Genomic DNA, 16,510 nt, shown 5'->3' on the forward strand with positions numbered 1-16,510 from the left:
GCAGTTTTTAACACTTCCACATGGGCCTCAATTCTTGGGGCCGGAGTTTGCCGCTTGGATTCAACAGATACACATTTGGAAGCACGCAGGTGTTAATGATCAGATACAAATGCTTAGTTCAATGTCAGAATGAAAGTGTTTCATTACACATGATGAAGGAGCAGTGTTACAGATGGGTTCTTTCTCCTCCTCTTCTTCCTCCAGGTGAGCAGCTTCTGTCTGATGACCTGAGCCTGCCCGCTGACAGGTGATTCCCCCTGAAGCTGTCCAACGTCTGGAGACGACACACGCGCTAGCTGCACACGTCTGTAGAGTAGAACCTGCTTGTTATGCATGAAGTCAAAATGAAGATGATGCAACAGCTCACCTGCCTGACCAGAATCAGAAGCTGTTCTCTTGTTTTCCTGAATATTTAGAGAATTCAACTCTGACAGAAACAACAATGATGATGATAGCCTGTTAGTGAGGTGGGTTTAGTTCAGTGACAGAATAACTTCTAACACTATCACGAATGAAACTGCCCCTTTGAGAGGACATGTCAACCTTTCCTCGACCACTGCCGGCTGTGTCTCTTTCAATATTCAGGGCATCCAGACTTTCATTCTGAAGACCTTAGCCGTTACTTACCTGGAGCGCAGGGCGTTTAGTCACTTTAAGTATCCTTCAGCACAAATCTGTTACCTTCAGGTGTATGAATACTGTTACACATCTGACATGTCAACAACATATTAACAGGAGTCTGAGTTAAATGATGTGTAGGAGCTCAGTCTTTTATAACGGCTTGTTGTGGATGTTTGATTCAGACTGTCTGGGCTGTTGTCTCCACTCCTCCTCTGCTTCCTTCACTCCTGTCTCCACCTCTCACAGACGCCGCTCTAAAAGTCTTAATTCATTCCTTAAACGTTCTGTTCCAGCGACACTGCAGCCCGTTGACTGCTCTAAGTCAGACCTTTTTATTCCTTAAGGTGAGCCTGTAGCGCTCCATTAGCTTTCCTGGTAACTTATGTAAATGTCTCCTCTCTTAATAACAGCGGCAGCAGCAACCGCAGCGTCTGTCTTTATGTGACATTTGAAAAGGGTAAACGATCACTGAATCACATGGATTATAAAATAGCTGCTGCACTGATGTATGTGGGCTGAAACTTTGAAGCATGCTGCAGATCAGATGCTCCGTAATATCTGAGCAGGTGTTTCTGCTTCCACGTCTGCTTGGACATCACCGACTGCAGCCACAGGTTTCAACATGCTTGATGGATTCCTCCCACGCAGAGCTGCCTCAAGAACTCAGGCTTCACTACTCAATCAAAGAAAATGAAGCAGAGAGGTAGATCAGTCTATCATCTGTAGAGTCAATATGAAGCTTCAGCCTGCAGCTTAGCTTAGCTTAGGGACTGTAAACAGGGGGTGAGGGAGTCTCGCTCCAGCAGCTGTGTTGTCATGAAAATAGATCCTCTCTTTCAGACTGGAAGTCAACACTGAGTCAAACAGTGCTGCTCTCTCACTGAGGGAGGGGGGGCTTGGAGTTGCACCTCTGGCTTCAGTCTGTGACGCTCGAGCAGCAACAAAAAACAGACAATAAGACCCTGCAGCCCTTTATCACTGCTGATGATTGGACTTATCTCAGCAGTACAAACACAACGCGTCTCTTCACAGTACCAAGAGCTCTGTTGTATTGAAGTGTACGAGTTAACAGAGTAACAGAGTGTGACAGTGATTCAGCTCGCACAAGCAGGGCCTTGAAACTGAAGCAGCTGCATGCTGTGCTGTTAAAGCAGCAGAGCTCTCTGTTCAATAGTTGTTCTCCCAGATTACAAAAATGATCCAAAATCCTCTTTTCTGCTTCGGTACCTGTCCATTCAGACGCTGTTTCATTCGTTTGGGTTTCCTCCCTCCATATGAATACAACAGTTTAATGTTGGGCTCAGTCTTTTATTCTTGTGTGATCGATTAATTTATCTTTTTCATACCATTTTGTCTTATTAACCATCAATAATCTGCTAACTGTCATTTTAATTCTGACTGGAAGAAGTGAGGAAAAGAGAAAACATTCATATACAAAAATTGGACTTCTGTTCTGTGCCAAATGTGCTACTATTGTTAGTGGACACCTTTCTGAAATCACTATCTGATAACTTAGAACAATAAGAAGAATATAATGTAAGAAATGTAACAGCCGGATGTCTTGAAGAAGAAACCGTCTGACTGTAGAAACAGTGTGGACAGATTTACCCGTCGTCTCCTCCTTCAGTATAAAGTATTAAAAACTGTCGACATTGTTTTCTGCAGATTACTCAGAGCAGCAGCAAAGTCGTCTCTGGAAAGAAATGTTACTGATACATTTTTCAAATGTCATTTTTTGTTCTGTGCTGTGAGCGCGACAGATGGCACCACAGACAGGCATCTCCAAACCTGGACTAATACAGCAGATATCTGCAGCATTGTGGACCAGTGGAGTGAAGAGAGGAAGTGTTTTCTGTAATTTGGGTGAACAACTTGTGGTGCGTTCAAGGTCCTCTTTAATTCTCAGTAAGCTTCACAGCGAAGGTTTAAAAATCCCTGCGTTATATAACATGTTCTCTGTGTTTGCTCCGCTGCGTCTCCTTCATGGAAGCATTATTCATCACCTGAATACACTCAAACACGTGTGGGGCTGCTGATAAACGGTGCACACTGTTGGGAGGACGCAGCATCGTGCTGTGTTTAATAGAACAGACCCTCTCTGCACTTTGATAGACTGTTGATGGACTGAAATGTTCCCATGAGCCATATCTTGTTTTTAAAGTCACTGAGACTCTGAATGAGAGAAACAACATTATCGGACTCTTCAACAGTCTTTAGTTTACGTTGTAAATATGTTACAGTCATGGTGCTCGCTGTAAATGTGCCTCTTAACGTGCATGGCTTTACTGGCTGAATCAAGGAGGAAGGACGTCTCGTTTGCACCAAGACACCCGGACAAACTGAAAGAACCCCCTGAAGGAAGGTTAGGAGTGTATTACCTACAAACACAGTCACCTGATCATGTGACCCCCGTCTTTCCCCCTGTTAATGATGCGTTCAAATGTTAATGCACACGACTGAAACGCCAGGCCTTCACTGTTAATTAATCTTCTCTTTGTTCTGTGTGCTTGTTCTGTCCAAAGCTGCTTTTATTTTGAATGTTCCCAGAATGCACTGTGCGTCATTCGATGTGTACAATTCCTTATTGTGTATTAAATAAAATGTTTTAAGATCACAAAATCTCCACATTCTCCTGTCTTCTTTCTCCAGTGACTGCATCTGGATCACAGCATGCACAACAAGGTCTTAGTCAGAAGGAACGTTCAAATTGAAAGTTAGCATTTTTATAAAAATGAGCACCGGCTCAGGAGGGTTGAAAACGAGCCAGAGGTGACCATATTTAGACAACCTTGTGGGTTAGCATTGACCCGTTAACACATAAGACGTGTTACCTTGGTGGTGACTTATTCACATGTAGCTATACCTTTAAGCACACCTAACTTCAGCCTGATATACTCTGAATGGGATCATGAACGATGACATTTATGCTTTATGAAGTAAAACTTGTAAGTCGTGATCAAGACTTAACTTGCTGAGAAACCATTGTCTAAAGTGGTCACCAAAATATGGATGTTATTCTCTTTTTTTTTTAAATCAACTAATGGAATCCCCCCCTGCTGGTCATTAGATAGAATGCAGGTTTCGGGTAGTTCCTCTTTAGCCTCGCTTATAAAATCTTTAGGCTACATCTGTTCACGAAACGGCCTGCTACATTCTACCTACACATGTCTAGTATGCAGTAGGTACTGCCTACTACATACTGTGTTTGGATTTAGTCTGTAGTCTGTCTGTTCTGTTGGATCTGGTCTGCAGGATGCTGGGTCAGACATCACTGGATTTACGTTTTTGGAAAGCTGAAGTAAACAACGACCAAGCTGATAGATAAATTGCTTCTTTAACATCCAGTTAGGATTTAAAAAGTTAAGAAGTGGTTTATATGGAATTTAATAATTTTCACAGCACATAAAAACTGAGTTCCCCCGTCATATACAGACAAAAGAAGAGGCGTAATGTTAGCGCTGTGCATTGTGGGAAACAGCACGAGGCAGACTGGTCCGCTGCAGACTGAGACATGTTCCTGAATCAGTTCGACATCCGGGGAGTTTTGACATACTGCAGATTTTGCTCTTGTTCACATACTACATACTGAGTTTAGACCACATCAGTACATACTGCTGGTATAGTAGGAGGTTTGAAAACAGCCGGAGACTGTATGAAAAATGGATGTCAGCGGGTGCCATATTGGAAATGCTGAATTCAACGGCTGTTTTCAAACCTCCTACTATACTAGCAGTACGTACTGATGTGGTCTAAATTTAGTAAGTAGTATGTGAACAAGAGCAAAAATCTGCAGTATGTCAAAACTCCCCGGATCTCTACTGATTCCAGAACATTTCACAGAATACATCGGACCAGTCTGCCTTGCATACTGTTTCCCACAATGCACAGCGCTCGTTCAGCTTTTTCTTTTTCCTTCTTTTTTGACGGGAGGATATCCATTTTTAGGTGCTGTGAAAGTTATCAAAATACATACAAACCACTTCTTAACTTTTTAAATCCTAACTGGATGCTAAAGAAGCAGTTTATCTATCAGCTTGGTCATTGTTTACTTCAGCTTTCTGAAACCTGAAATCCAGTGACGTCTGACCCAGCATCCTGCAGACCAGATCCAACAGAACAGTCGGACTACAGACTAAATTCAAACGCAGTATGTAGTACGTACTGCAATCTACATTAGTAAGTATGTAGCAGGCTGTTTCGAAAACAGCCTACCTAACTTCATCGAATCTACTGGGAGGTAAAGAGGTGGGCCTTTAGCCTTTTCACTAACAGCTACATGTTGCCCGCCTGTCAATCAAGTCAGCCATGTCCTTATTTGGGCAAAACTCGTGAGTTTAATATCTTAAAAAATATTAGGCGATAAAAAAATTCACCCCGTACAGTGGGTCTGATTCATGAAGCGTGAGTAAATCTGTGTGTAGATTTGCACATAAAAGCTCACACTACTAAAACTCTACTCCGGATTCATGAACGGCGCGGGAAACTCAGATTTGAACGTAAACACGTGTGTGAGATCCTGAATGCCAACCCATCATAAACTGACAGCCCGCTCCCGGTGATCATCAATTAGCTTAAATCCACGCCCATGAATATCAAATAACCACCATATAAGGACACAGACCTGTGCGTCTGGTCGGCCTGCCCTGCAATCATGGTGCAAGGAAAGAAGGATAGAGAGTGAAAAAAGAACTTCTCCGAGGTGAAGATTGAAATGATTTTGGGCGAAGTGGAATGTAGGAAGCACATTTTATTTTCTATGGATATAAAATGATAAGTCTCTACATATAAAACATGCATTTGTATAGAAGACTACATTCTTACCAACAAGCCAGCCGTCTCTCACAGCTCCATTCTCCAAACGGTAGCCAACTTATAAAGCTGTCATGCGTCCCACCGGGTCACCGAGCCACAACGTTGAGCAACACACAGTTTGCATCACATAATTCAATAATGCCGGCAAGTACCGCCGGTAAAATGCGGCTCATTGATGGCTGGGAGATTTCAGATCTATCTGCCATCTCCCGCTGGAAGGTCCCTGTGGCCAAGAATCCCAGCACGGAGAGAACCTGTAAATGTATGGCGTGGCTTCTTTTAGTTGGCCTCGTCAGATCAGGCTCCAGTTAGTCTGTGTGGTTTTTAACAAGTAGTTCACATTCTAAATAAACCTGATCTAGATCTCAAAGCTTTAATTGATAACTTATTTGTTGTAAAAATATGTTTTATATATTTCTAATATTTTGTCATTTTTAAATTATATGTCTCAAAGGCAAAGGTTTACACAGAAATTCGTGCTGCTCACGTTTCATGAATGAGACCCAGTGTGTGCTGATAGAGGAATGAGCTATACAGACTACACTCGTTTTTTGAACCAGGCTGTAAACATGTTTATTTCTGCTGTAAAGATCATCTCTTTGAATGGGTGTCTATGTGGTTTCTGGTGTTTCTGCGGTCAGCCTCAAGTGGACGCTCAAGGAACTGCAGTTTTTAGCACCTTCTGCATGGGCTTCATATTTGAAGATCATAGGTTGATCCAATTTGCTCCAGGTACTACATTTGGCTTAACATCCACATTTGGATATAAGTTCCCTAAACTCATGTGAAGTCGGTGAATTATAATGGACACACTTTGGATTTGCAGTTCATCTGTTTCAGTTCTTTAATCTTCTAACTAAGTGAGAAGTTAGGGGAGGACTGTGGGCTACAAAAAGCGATGCTACTGTGCTAGCTAGCATCTACTCATTACACAGGTGTTACCAGTGTTTCCAACTTAGCCACTTTGTCTCTTTATTTATTGAGTTTTCAGACGCCTCTCACGACTCTTCTTCAAAAAAGCGACTAGCGACAAATCTAGTGACTTTTTCTGGTGTTAATGGAGACTTTTGGAGACTGACGTGAAAGCATGCATCGTTCTTACTCTAGTCAACGAGCAGTGGATGCTGCTGTGAGTCCCTCCCAGCTGCATTCAGAGCAGGAGGCGTTCACCCCTCAGCATCCAGACTGTTAATGTATCACGCATGTATGAAGACACCGCTGGCTGATCCCGTCTACTGTCTCTTCTTGGTCCTTTAGATAGTTCATGTAGATTGTAAACAATAAACATGTTGAACATGTTCTGGTTGAAAAATGTAATGTTTGACTTTGATTTGTTGTCAGCTCCTCAGTGTAGTTATAAACATATTTAGGGTGTTTTTTAACCTCTCTTTGTCTCTCCCTCAACGTTACACGTCTCTCCTGCAGCGTCCATTACAATTACAATTATGTAAATTAAACAATGATGTCATTTAACGACTTCTAAGACAGCAAAGAGCTACTCTCCTCATTGAGGAGTTGGCAACACTGGGTGTTACACAGATGACTCCTTTCCACAAGTTGGTTTAATTTGAGGTGAGGGATCAGGTTCTTCCCTGGTAACAGTTTTCTATCAAGAAATAACTGACCGTTCCTGTTATTTTTGAGTATTGATAAGATAAGATAAGATAAGAGAGTCCTTTACTCGTCCCACAACGGGGAAATTCAAGTCTCACAGTAACAAAGTAGACAGTGCAAAAAAATATAAAAGCAAACAAGAGCCTATAAAGTATCAATTATTAAAAAGTTATCAGCAATTAAATTAAAGAGGTAAAAATAAGCATATCTTACTATATATATATATATATATATATATATATATATATATATATATATATATATATATATATATTATTGGTTATATAGTGTGACCACTGCTTCTTCCTGTCAGCAGCAGAGATGCTGCTTCCCCAGCAGACCACTCCAAAAGACCTGAGTCTCCTGAGCAGAAAGAGTCTGCTTTGTCCCTTCTTGTACAGCGCATTTGAGTTTTCTGACCAGTCCAGTGTATTGTTCAGGTGAACACCCAGGTACTTGTAAGATTTCACAATCTCAATGTCTGTTCCCTGGATGTTCACTGGTGTGGGAGGAGGGGGCTTGCGTCTTCTGAAATCCACCACCAGCTCTTTGGTCTGTCCTGCGTTGAGCTGGAGGTGGTTTCTCTGGCACCAGACTGCAAAATCCTGCATCAGTTCTCTGTACTCCCTGTCGTCCCCATTGGTGATGAGGCCAGCAATGGCGGAGTCGTCAGATAACTTTTGCAGGTAGCAGCTCGCTGTGTTGTGAGTGAAGTCTTCAGTGTAGAGGGTGAACTGGAACGGACCCAGAACCGTTCCCTGGTGGGCCCCCGTGCTGCAGACGATGGTGTCGGACTGACACCTCTGGGCCCTCACATACTGCAGACGATCAGTGAGGTAGTCCAGAATCCAGGCCGTGAGGAAACAAGTTTTTAACACCGGCGTTTAGAAATGAGAGATAAACCAAATGATTTGTCTCTAATAAAACCACAGGTACATGGACATAAGTATGAATATGAATGTACTTTCTGTGTATTAAAGACAGTATTCAAATCCTCTTCATCTTTTTAATCTTAATCTGTTTTTTCAGTAGGTTTTCAGAATAGAATTTATTCTTCCAAGATTCTTTGTATTTTTCTGATGGGAAGTAGAAAGAGTAAATACACGCAGAAAACCCTGTAATGTATGGATGATTTTTTTTTTCATTGTTATTCAATTTATTGTTTTATATGTAACTTAATAATATCGGGCATACCCTCCCTCTTTACCTCACTGTGTTCATTGGGAAGGCACTGATGACGTCATGAAGTCCCCCTGTGAATATTTTGAAATCTCCGTACCTGTCGGGGTTGAAGAAAAATGATTCAAAGAGAATAATGTTACAAAAATGTTGTTAATGTTTAGTGAATTATTTCACTAAGTTATGATCATCGAACAACAAACAGTAGAATCACTCCCCCGGTGGTTCCAGTCACATCCTGCTGTTCTTTATTCCACCTGAATAAGAACAGCGTTTCCGTCCTTCCCTCCTTTTTCACCTTCAAACCCCAAACTGGTCAGAGCGGAGAATAAAGGCAGATTATGAGTGGGGTGAAATGATGAGTCTTTTTATAGTATGACTGTGGAGGACTGCTCACTTTTGTAAAGCTGTTTATGTAACAGCAGACATGAAAGCCCTGTTACGGCATCACATCACTCCTCCTGGCATCTCACTCCGCTACGTGAAAACTCTTTGCTCAGGATTTCATTTTTCCATCTTCATGTTTCTGTGCAGTGACTAAACAGAAACTTTGGCTTCCTGTTGACCCTCCTGCTGTTTGATTCTCTTAACCCTGAAGCCTGTTTATCCAGGCTGGATTAATGGGTTAGTAAGCTAATCTGCGTTATGTTTCAGCATAGCACAGATGGTCCTTTTATATTATTACACTGCAAGGAGAGCAAAGAGAGAGAGCAAAGAGAGGGAGCAAAGGAGAACCCATTTATAGTTCTAAAGTCCTTGAATTAGCTGTGATTTAGACTCAGCTCAGTCCTTCGGTGCACATCATCCTCACTCTGTCCTCCTAATATTTCCTCTCTCTCTTCATGTCCTGTTCATCAGAGACAAGCCAACCAACACTCTGAGAGAAGGAGAGGCTTGGAGAGGTGAAAACCAAAGAACCACATGTTACAAATATCTGTTACATGATTCCTGCTGTTGAAGTTAGCACTAGCATTAAGGAGTGCTCCTATTGGTTTTGAGGGAACAATGTTCAGGCGTTGCAAAATACTCAACAAACTTTTTTCCTTCTACATTTGCAACATTAGCACTAACTCCTAACGTACTGTGATGCTTAATGAGCCAGAGAGCAAACATAACAGTTAGCTTTTCATGAAGGTGTCGTCTCTGTGTATCGCTAACCTGGATTTCATTCTATTCTATTGAGAGTGAAATCACAACCAACACTATCGGCCTAAGCCTCACCCCTCATTGCACAGTGACATCACTTTAACATGATTGCCGTGCTCCATCCAACATTTGTTCACTCACTCACTTTCTAAAACTGCAGGCTAAAGATTGAATGTGTGTCGGTATAGCGATGCTATGAAAAGATGGATGACATGACAGCTCCCCCGAACTGAAGCCAGAAGATTTAGAGCTCCCACTGCTGACTGGCTGCAGTAAAGGGCAGGCTCCTCTCCTTTGGAATCATCTACCAGTCAGAGTCTGGGAGGCAGACACCCTCTCTACTTTTAAGAGTAGGCTTCAAACTTTCCTTTTTGATAAAGCTTATAGTTAGAGCTGGATCAGGCTTGGACCAGCTCTTAGTTATGCTGCTATAGGCTTAGACTGACACACTGGGATACTATCTCAACCCCTTCCCCCCAACCCCCTCATCTCTTACTTTAACTCTCCCTGTCCCATTAAAGTTACTAACCATAGACCTTTCTGGAGTCCCTGAGCTCCCTTGTCCCGTAGGTTCCTCTGAGCTGCCGTAGACGTCCTCCTGCTGTGGACGTTCCAGACTCCAGCTGATACGGACGTGCTGGACTCCAGCAGCAACAGCTACTACTACTCGTCTCATCACTATCACCGCTCCCTCTCTCTCTTATTCTCTTCTATCCCTCTTTCCAGACCAAGCGGCAACCTCCGGTCTCAAACGATGAAGCCCATGCGGAAGTGTTATAAACTGCAATACATTGAGAATCCACTTGAGGCTGACTGCAGAAACACCAGAAACCACATAGACATGAATGGGAAAAAGACGATCTTTGCAGCATTAATAAACATGTTTACAGCCTGGTTCAAAAAACAGCTTGGCTCTATGAAGCTAATCTCTCTAATGTCACTCACTGTACGGGGGGGGAATTTTTTTCTAACGTGACGGTTCAGAAGATATTAAGATTACCAGTTTTTGCCCAAATAAGGACATGACTGACGTGACTCCCGGTCGGGAACACATAGCTGTTGGCTAGGAGGCTCACACTGCGTCACACTCTGCCTGGTTGAGTTCAGCATTTCCAATATGGCTGCCGCCGTCGATTGGCTTCAAAGCAGCTCTCAGGAACAGATGGGTGACATCACGGATACTACGTCCATATTTTATACAGTCTATGTTGCAGACCCAACACGGTCTCAGCAGATGTCTGTCTAACATGAGTCTGGTTCTGCTCGAGGTTTCTGCCTGTTGAAGGAAGTTTTTCCTCTCCGCTGTAACTAGCTAAATACTGTGAGGTGCGCACCTTCCTGTTTTATCTATTATATTTGATTTATTTCTCCTCTTGCTGAATGCTGTGGTAGTGATATGGGTACATCCCTCTTATATGTGTATGTCTACATATTCTTGTATGTGTGCAGATTACACATATGCATACTTGACCTGTCGAACATATACCGTGCTCATGGTGGATTAAGGTGGGGTCAGACTGAGTCTTATCCTGTCTTGGTGTTGGGTCTCTGTTCTAGAGTGGTCTAGACCTGCTCTGTTTGTAAAAGAGTTTGTTGTGATTTGATGCTATACAAATAAAGATTGATTGATTGATTGATTGATTGATTGATTGATTGATTGATTGATTGATTGATTGAATGATTGATTGATTGATTGATTGATTGATTGATTGATTGATTGAATGATTGAATGATTGATTGATTGATTGATTGATTGATTGATTGATTGATTGAATGATTGATTGATTGATTGATTGATTGGTTGATTGATTGATTGATTGATTGATTGATTGATTGATAAGTATAAATCAGCCTTAAGACGACGTTTTCAGGCTGACTGTACTTTTCATCTGTTGGACAGTTGTTTGATATCTCTGCAGCATTGGTAACACTTTTCTTAAGAAGGCATTGTGACTCCCATTATTCGTTGGTCCTGATTTTTTTGCAGCTTTGTTCTGTTTGTCACTCCATCTTTCACCCCCTGGCACCATAGCAGTGAGCCACATCTGGCCTCAGTCATGAGGGATACACTCACTTCACAGCTAAGTGGTGCTATCTGTTGTGATGAATATGAAAGTTAAATAACTGAAGATCCTGCATGTTCAGGTGTATTTCAAGGAAAAAGAATGCGTAATAGATAGATAGATAGATAGATAGATAGATAGATAGATAGATAGATAGATAGATAGATAGATAGATAGATAGATAGATAGATAGATAGATAGACAGACAGACAGACAGACAGACAGACAGACAGACAAACACTCATTCAAAAGCCAATAAGCATGAGTGTTTGCTTCAAAGTAGAGCTGTGCAATATTGAAAATGATGGTAACACAATAAAATATTTTGCATCAGTCGATATCCATTATTTTCACGATAAATATCAAATCATTTTTTATTTAAACTTGAAGTCAGATTTTTGCTCCTGAGTGAAAGTTGAAGAAATCAGACAGTTTGTTAGTTTGTATCTGGATTTAGTTTCTGATGAACTTCTTGAATCCATCATTTGTGATGGTGCTAACAGGAAGCAGGTCTTTAATGGAAGATGAGATTAAGTTTGTAGATTCTTATTTTTCTCAGATTAAGCTCATTTTGCATAACTTACCTCAATTTAAATTTTCCTTTACCCACTTCCTGAAAGTATATTTAATGAAGTTAATAGTTAACTCAGAGTCGACTCAGTGTCAGACTAACGACTCTGCTTTGAGCTGCTAGGTTTTGAGTTTTCTTCAGTGTTGCTGTGGCTCATCTCAGCTGTGTTTACATTCAGCCCTGAACATCTTTAAGCCCTGCCTACCTCTCACCATGCAACATGATTGGCTGTTCAATGCAGTCTTCTTCTTCTGTCTAATGTTGGGTGGCAACTAGCGTTTAAGGCTCACTAGCATCCCCTCCCTTTTTAGTGGTCAGGAGGTGACATTACAGGTTTATTTATAGCGATTTTTATAGAATATTTGTCATATTTATATCAACAAAAATGATATCATGATAATTACCGTTATCGAATTATCGCCCAGCCCTACTTCACACCGACACAAGAATCTGTTACGCTGAGGTCTGCTCCGACCTGAGGGATGTTAGCTGTTTAATCAGTGAGTTAACTGAGTCAGGTGAGCCCTACTGCATATGATCTGGCTTCAGCACAATATAGCAATGCCTCTCATTTTGGTCTCACTTTTGTACGATATATTTTATTTTATTCTATTTTATTTTATACATTTATTTTATTTGATCTTTAATTAATTAATTAATTTTATCTTTATTTCATCCGATTTGATTTATTGATTTAATTACTTTATTTGATCTTAATTTTATTTTATTTCTATCTTATTTTATTCCTTATTCTATTATTATTATTTTGACTTTCTAACATACTGTTTATTAGAGCTCTGTAATGACTGAATTTCCCTCCTGGGATAAATAAAGTATTTCTGATTCTGATGAATAGGTGGAGATGTGTCGTCCATCTTTATATCCAGTCGATAGTCTGAGGAAACCACTAAATGGTAACACGTTAGAATAACAGCCATGAGGTTCAAATACAGATGTTTTATAAATTCCTGGGATGAGATGTCAGGTGCAGAGACTTCACCTTGGGGTGAAACAAAAGAAGAAGCAACAACCAATGACTTGTTCTAATCTTTATATACATGATAATTAGTCACCAGTTACATTACACATATTTATATACTACAGGAACACAGATAATACAGGTATTCAACGTGTGTTTTACTGTTTTTTTATATCTTTTTTTTCCTAACCTGCATGTTGAAGTAGATCAGATCTTAGGGTTTGTCTTCTTTCTGCAGACATTTGATTTCTTTTATCAAACGTACACAACCTGTTGAGGGATGCAGCTGTAACTGAAACGTTCTGCCTCTTATCACAGCTCCTTTGATTCAAGAAGAGAGCTCCTCAGTCATTCGTCCCTGGGTGTGCAGATCGGTTAGCTCTTTAACTCCTGGTCGTCCCTTAACTTGTTACAGGAGGTGAACCAGTGTCTGAGGCGAACCTTTCCACGGGTCACACACTGTGACTCAGAATCATTCCCTCTGTGGGGACAATGAATGAGACACTGACTTCAGGATCTCATTATTAATGCTCTGTGACCTTTCAAGTATGGCTGACAGAACTACTCTTTTTGCTGCATCCTCCAGCAGAAGACAAACCCTCAGAGAGCCTTTTAATGCAATGTCATTATTGCTTACAGAGAAAAAGAAAAAGCTTTTCTTGTGTACAGAGACACACAGTGCAGATTCATGGAGGGCCCTATACTTAGACAGTGATTATGGGAGAACAGAGCTGAACTTCTGCTTCGCTTACGTCATCAAGGGAGGGAAACATCCGACTCAGAGGAACCTTAAGTGCAAGCAGAGCGTGAGTGAGGGGGGACACGTGGGTTCTCGAGCTCGGGTAGACCATTTACCACAAAGTATGATGGTAAATATTTTTTTATTGCTCATACAGTGACAACTTCTGGCAGTTCTGCAATAAGATGAATTACACTGAGTTTAACTATTTCACAGGGATTTGGTGAAAGCAGCTCATGTCACACTCGTCACTGAGTCCTGCTGTCAGACGACTCTCCCTCCAGAGCTTCACAACAACACTGACCACCTGCTGTGACACTACATCAGTGAACCCACGAAATCAACAGTGAATCACAGAGGACAGAGAACTACTGCTGCACTGCACAGGTGCAACCACAACACAACAAACTCCAGTCCATACAGAGCACACGTCTGCAGCGTGGAGGCCAGCCGTCACTGAGGAAACACAGAGGTCTTGTTATAAAGACAGAGAGTCCTGCTGCAAGAAGACATCAGTGTTTTGGTCAGAGACTCTCTGAAGTTACTTTAGCTGCATCACTCTGGAATACTAATGTTGAACCACAGCATCTCTCCGAACTGAGACCCCTCATTATTTTGGATTACCAACAAATCAGCTCCAGTCAATCTGACAACTCTGCATGCTGATGCTCCGGCCTCTGAGTAATGTGTCTGACACTCCTCTGATCAAACAGACTCAAAGATGTTAAAGTCATCTCACCTGAGTCTCTGATAAAAGATGGAGGTTGGTTCTAAACAACTAAGATTGCTGCAACATTGAGTCTGCTATTGTGTCAATATGAAGTGACAAAAATACTGTTTCCAGTGATGTCAGTATTAAGTGTTAAATATTAAATGATGTAAAGCCAAATGTATATACACTACCAGTCCAAAGTTTGGAAACACCTTCTCATTCAAGGGTTTGTATTTATTGTAATGATTGTAAAGATTAATACTGAAGACATCCAAACTATGAAAGAACATATATGGAATTATTGAATGAACCAAAAAATGTTAAACAAAGCAGAATCTGTTTTATATTTTAGATTCTGTAAAGTAGCCCCCTTTTTCCTTCATGACAGCTTTGCACACTCTTGGTATTCTCTCAGTCTGCTTCATGAAGTGGTCTCCTGGAATGGTTTCTAATGAACATGAGCCTTGTCAAGAGTTCATTTGTAGAATGACTTGCCTTCTTAATGTGTTTGAGACCATCAGTTGTGTTGTTCAGAGGTAGGGTTAGTACACAATGGATAGTCCTATTTGACTACTGTTGTAATCCAGGTTATGGTAAAACCAGATTATTTCATAGTTTTGATGTCTTCAGTATTAATCTACAATGTGGAAAATAATTAAAATAAATACAAAACATTGAATGAGAAGGTGTGTCCAAACTTTCGACTGGTTGATAACATCCTCCAGATATCAAAATGAACCAGGAGTTTCCAGACTGTTACAGCTCTGTAGTTGGCTGGAAACAGGTAAAAATGACTCTCTGCAGAGTCAACTCAGACTCTTTGTACGCTCAACAATGTCCAATGGTTTGTAACGCTGTGATACTTTCAAAGCTTCTCAGAACCAACCTTTGTTTTCTCCAGAAGGTTTTTAAAACAGAAAAGTGAACCAGAGATGTTTCAGATTAGCATGAGAGCAGGTTCATCTTTGACACATTTTACCTTTCAATCTGCTTAAAGAGTCTATTGGAACAAGCCTGTTCTTAAAGAGACCTCTTCATTAAATGACCTGAACATAACCTCCTTCTAGTCCTGGATCAGGACTATCAGAAATGCTGTCAGTATAACAAGACCTCAACAGTTCTTCCTGTGGCATCACGCCTGATATCTACTGCTCTGTAGGACCGGTTACAAGATCAAATCTCTCATCTAGCGGATCAGCTCCCTCTTGTGTTCCTCGTCTCTATGCTAATAATCCAACACCAGAAGTGCTGGAATGAAAACCTATAAGCTACTGATATAATTTGATTGGCAAACGTTTTCATTTTAAGGCTGGTACTGATACAAAAAAATTAAAATGGAAGCTGCAAATTGGAGATACAATATTTGAAGCCGATATTTATGATCTTTATGTTTATTTTCCCCAGATTTGTATTCAAGTCAGGGTAAGAAAGCAGGGTTAAACAGCAGCTAGACCACAACAGGACACTACAACTCTCCAGTGAAAGCCAGACTGGTTCAACACCTTTTATATACTTTAGAAGCTCTTAAAGGCAGAGGCAGGGTTTATAGACTGATGCCCCCCAATCAGTTCAGCAACACCACTTCCTCACCTCCACCTCCGCTGGTGGGAGATATGGGACAGTCCAACATCTGACCGTTTACAGTCAATATCTTCCAACAGTCAAGCCTTGTTGAGCATGGATTAAAACCACTGATTTACAAGACAGAAATATTATATGTACACTCCTCCAGCACTCGCTCAACTCACGATAAGTACTCATAATATACATACGCATCAGTGCCTAAGTGAATATATGAAATGACTGTGACTCCATTGTTCCTTGATGCTTCGTCCATCTTCTCCGGGTATCGACAGACGCTTTTAGAGACGGTGAGGCGTGTTTCTTCCACTAATGGATCCAGTGGCGTTAGTTTGTTGTGTGTCTTGAACGTTACATTCCTCATGGATAGAAGACCCCGAAACAGTGAAATCTCCCAACCAAACTCCTCCTCCTCCTCCTCCTCCTCCTCCTCCTCCTCATGTCGACCCACTTCACTGAGTCTCCGAGGATGTTCTGGGACACGGGGTACATT

The 16,510-nt window shown here is 41.2% G+C and overlaps 1 protein-coding gene across 2 annotated transcripts in view; it reads left to right on the forward strand.

The window, feature by feature from the left end:
- trim37 (tripartite motif containing 37) overlaps positions 1 to 3,244 on the forward strand; it is a 44,131-nt gene extending 40,887 nt beyond the window's left edge. For both annotated transcript variants that reach the window (XM_034684546.1, XM_034684547.1), the window contains one exon: positions 205 to 3,244. In XM_034684546.1, coding sequence (XP_034540437.1) covers positions 205 to 251 — 47 coding nt within the window. In that variant the 3' untranslated portion in view covers positions 252 to 3,244. The remainder of the gene's footprint in view (positions 1 to 204) is intronic.
- Positions 3,245 to 16,510: the final 13,266 nt, after the last annotated feature.

The sequence above is a fragment of the Notolabrus celidotus genome, chromosome 5, assembly GCF_009762535.1.
Source record: "Notolabrus celidotus isolate fNotCel1 chromosome 5, fNotCel1.pri, whole genome shotgun sequence".
In the NCBI taxonomy this organism is placed as follows: Eukaryota; Metazoa; Chordata; class Actinopteri; order Labriformes; family Labridae; genus Notolabrus; species Notolabrus celidotus.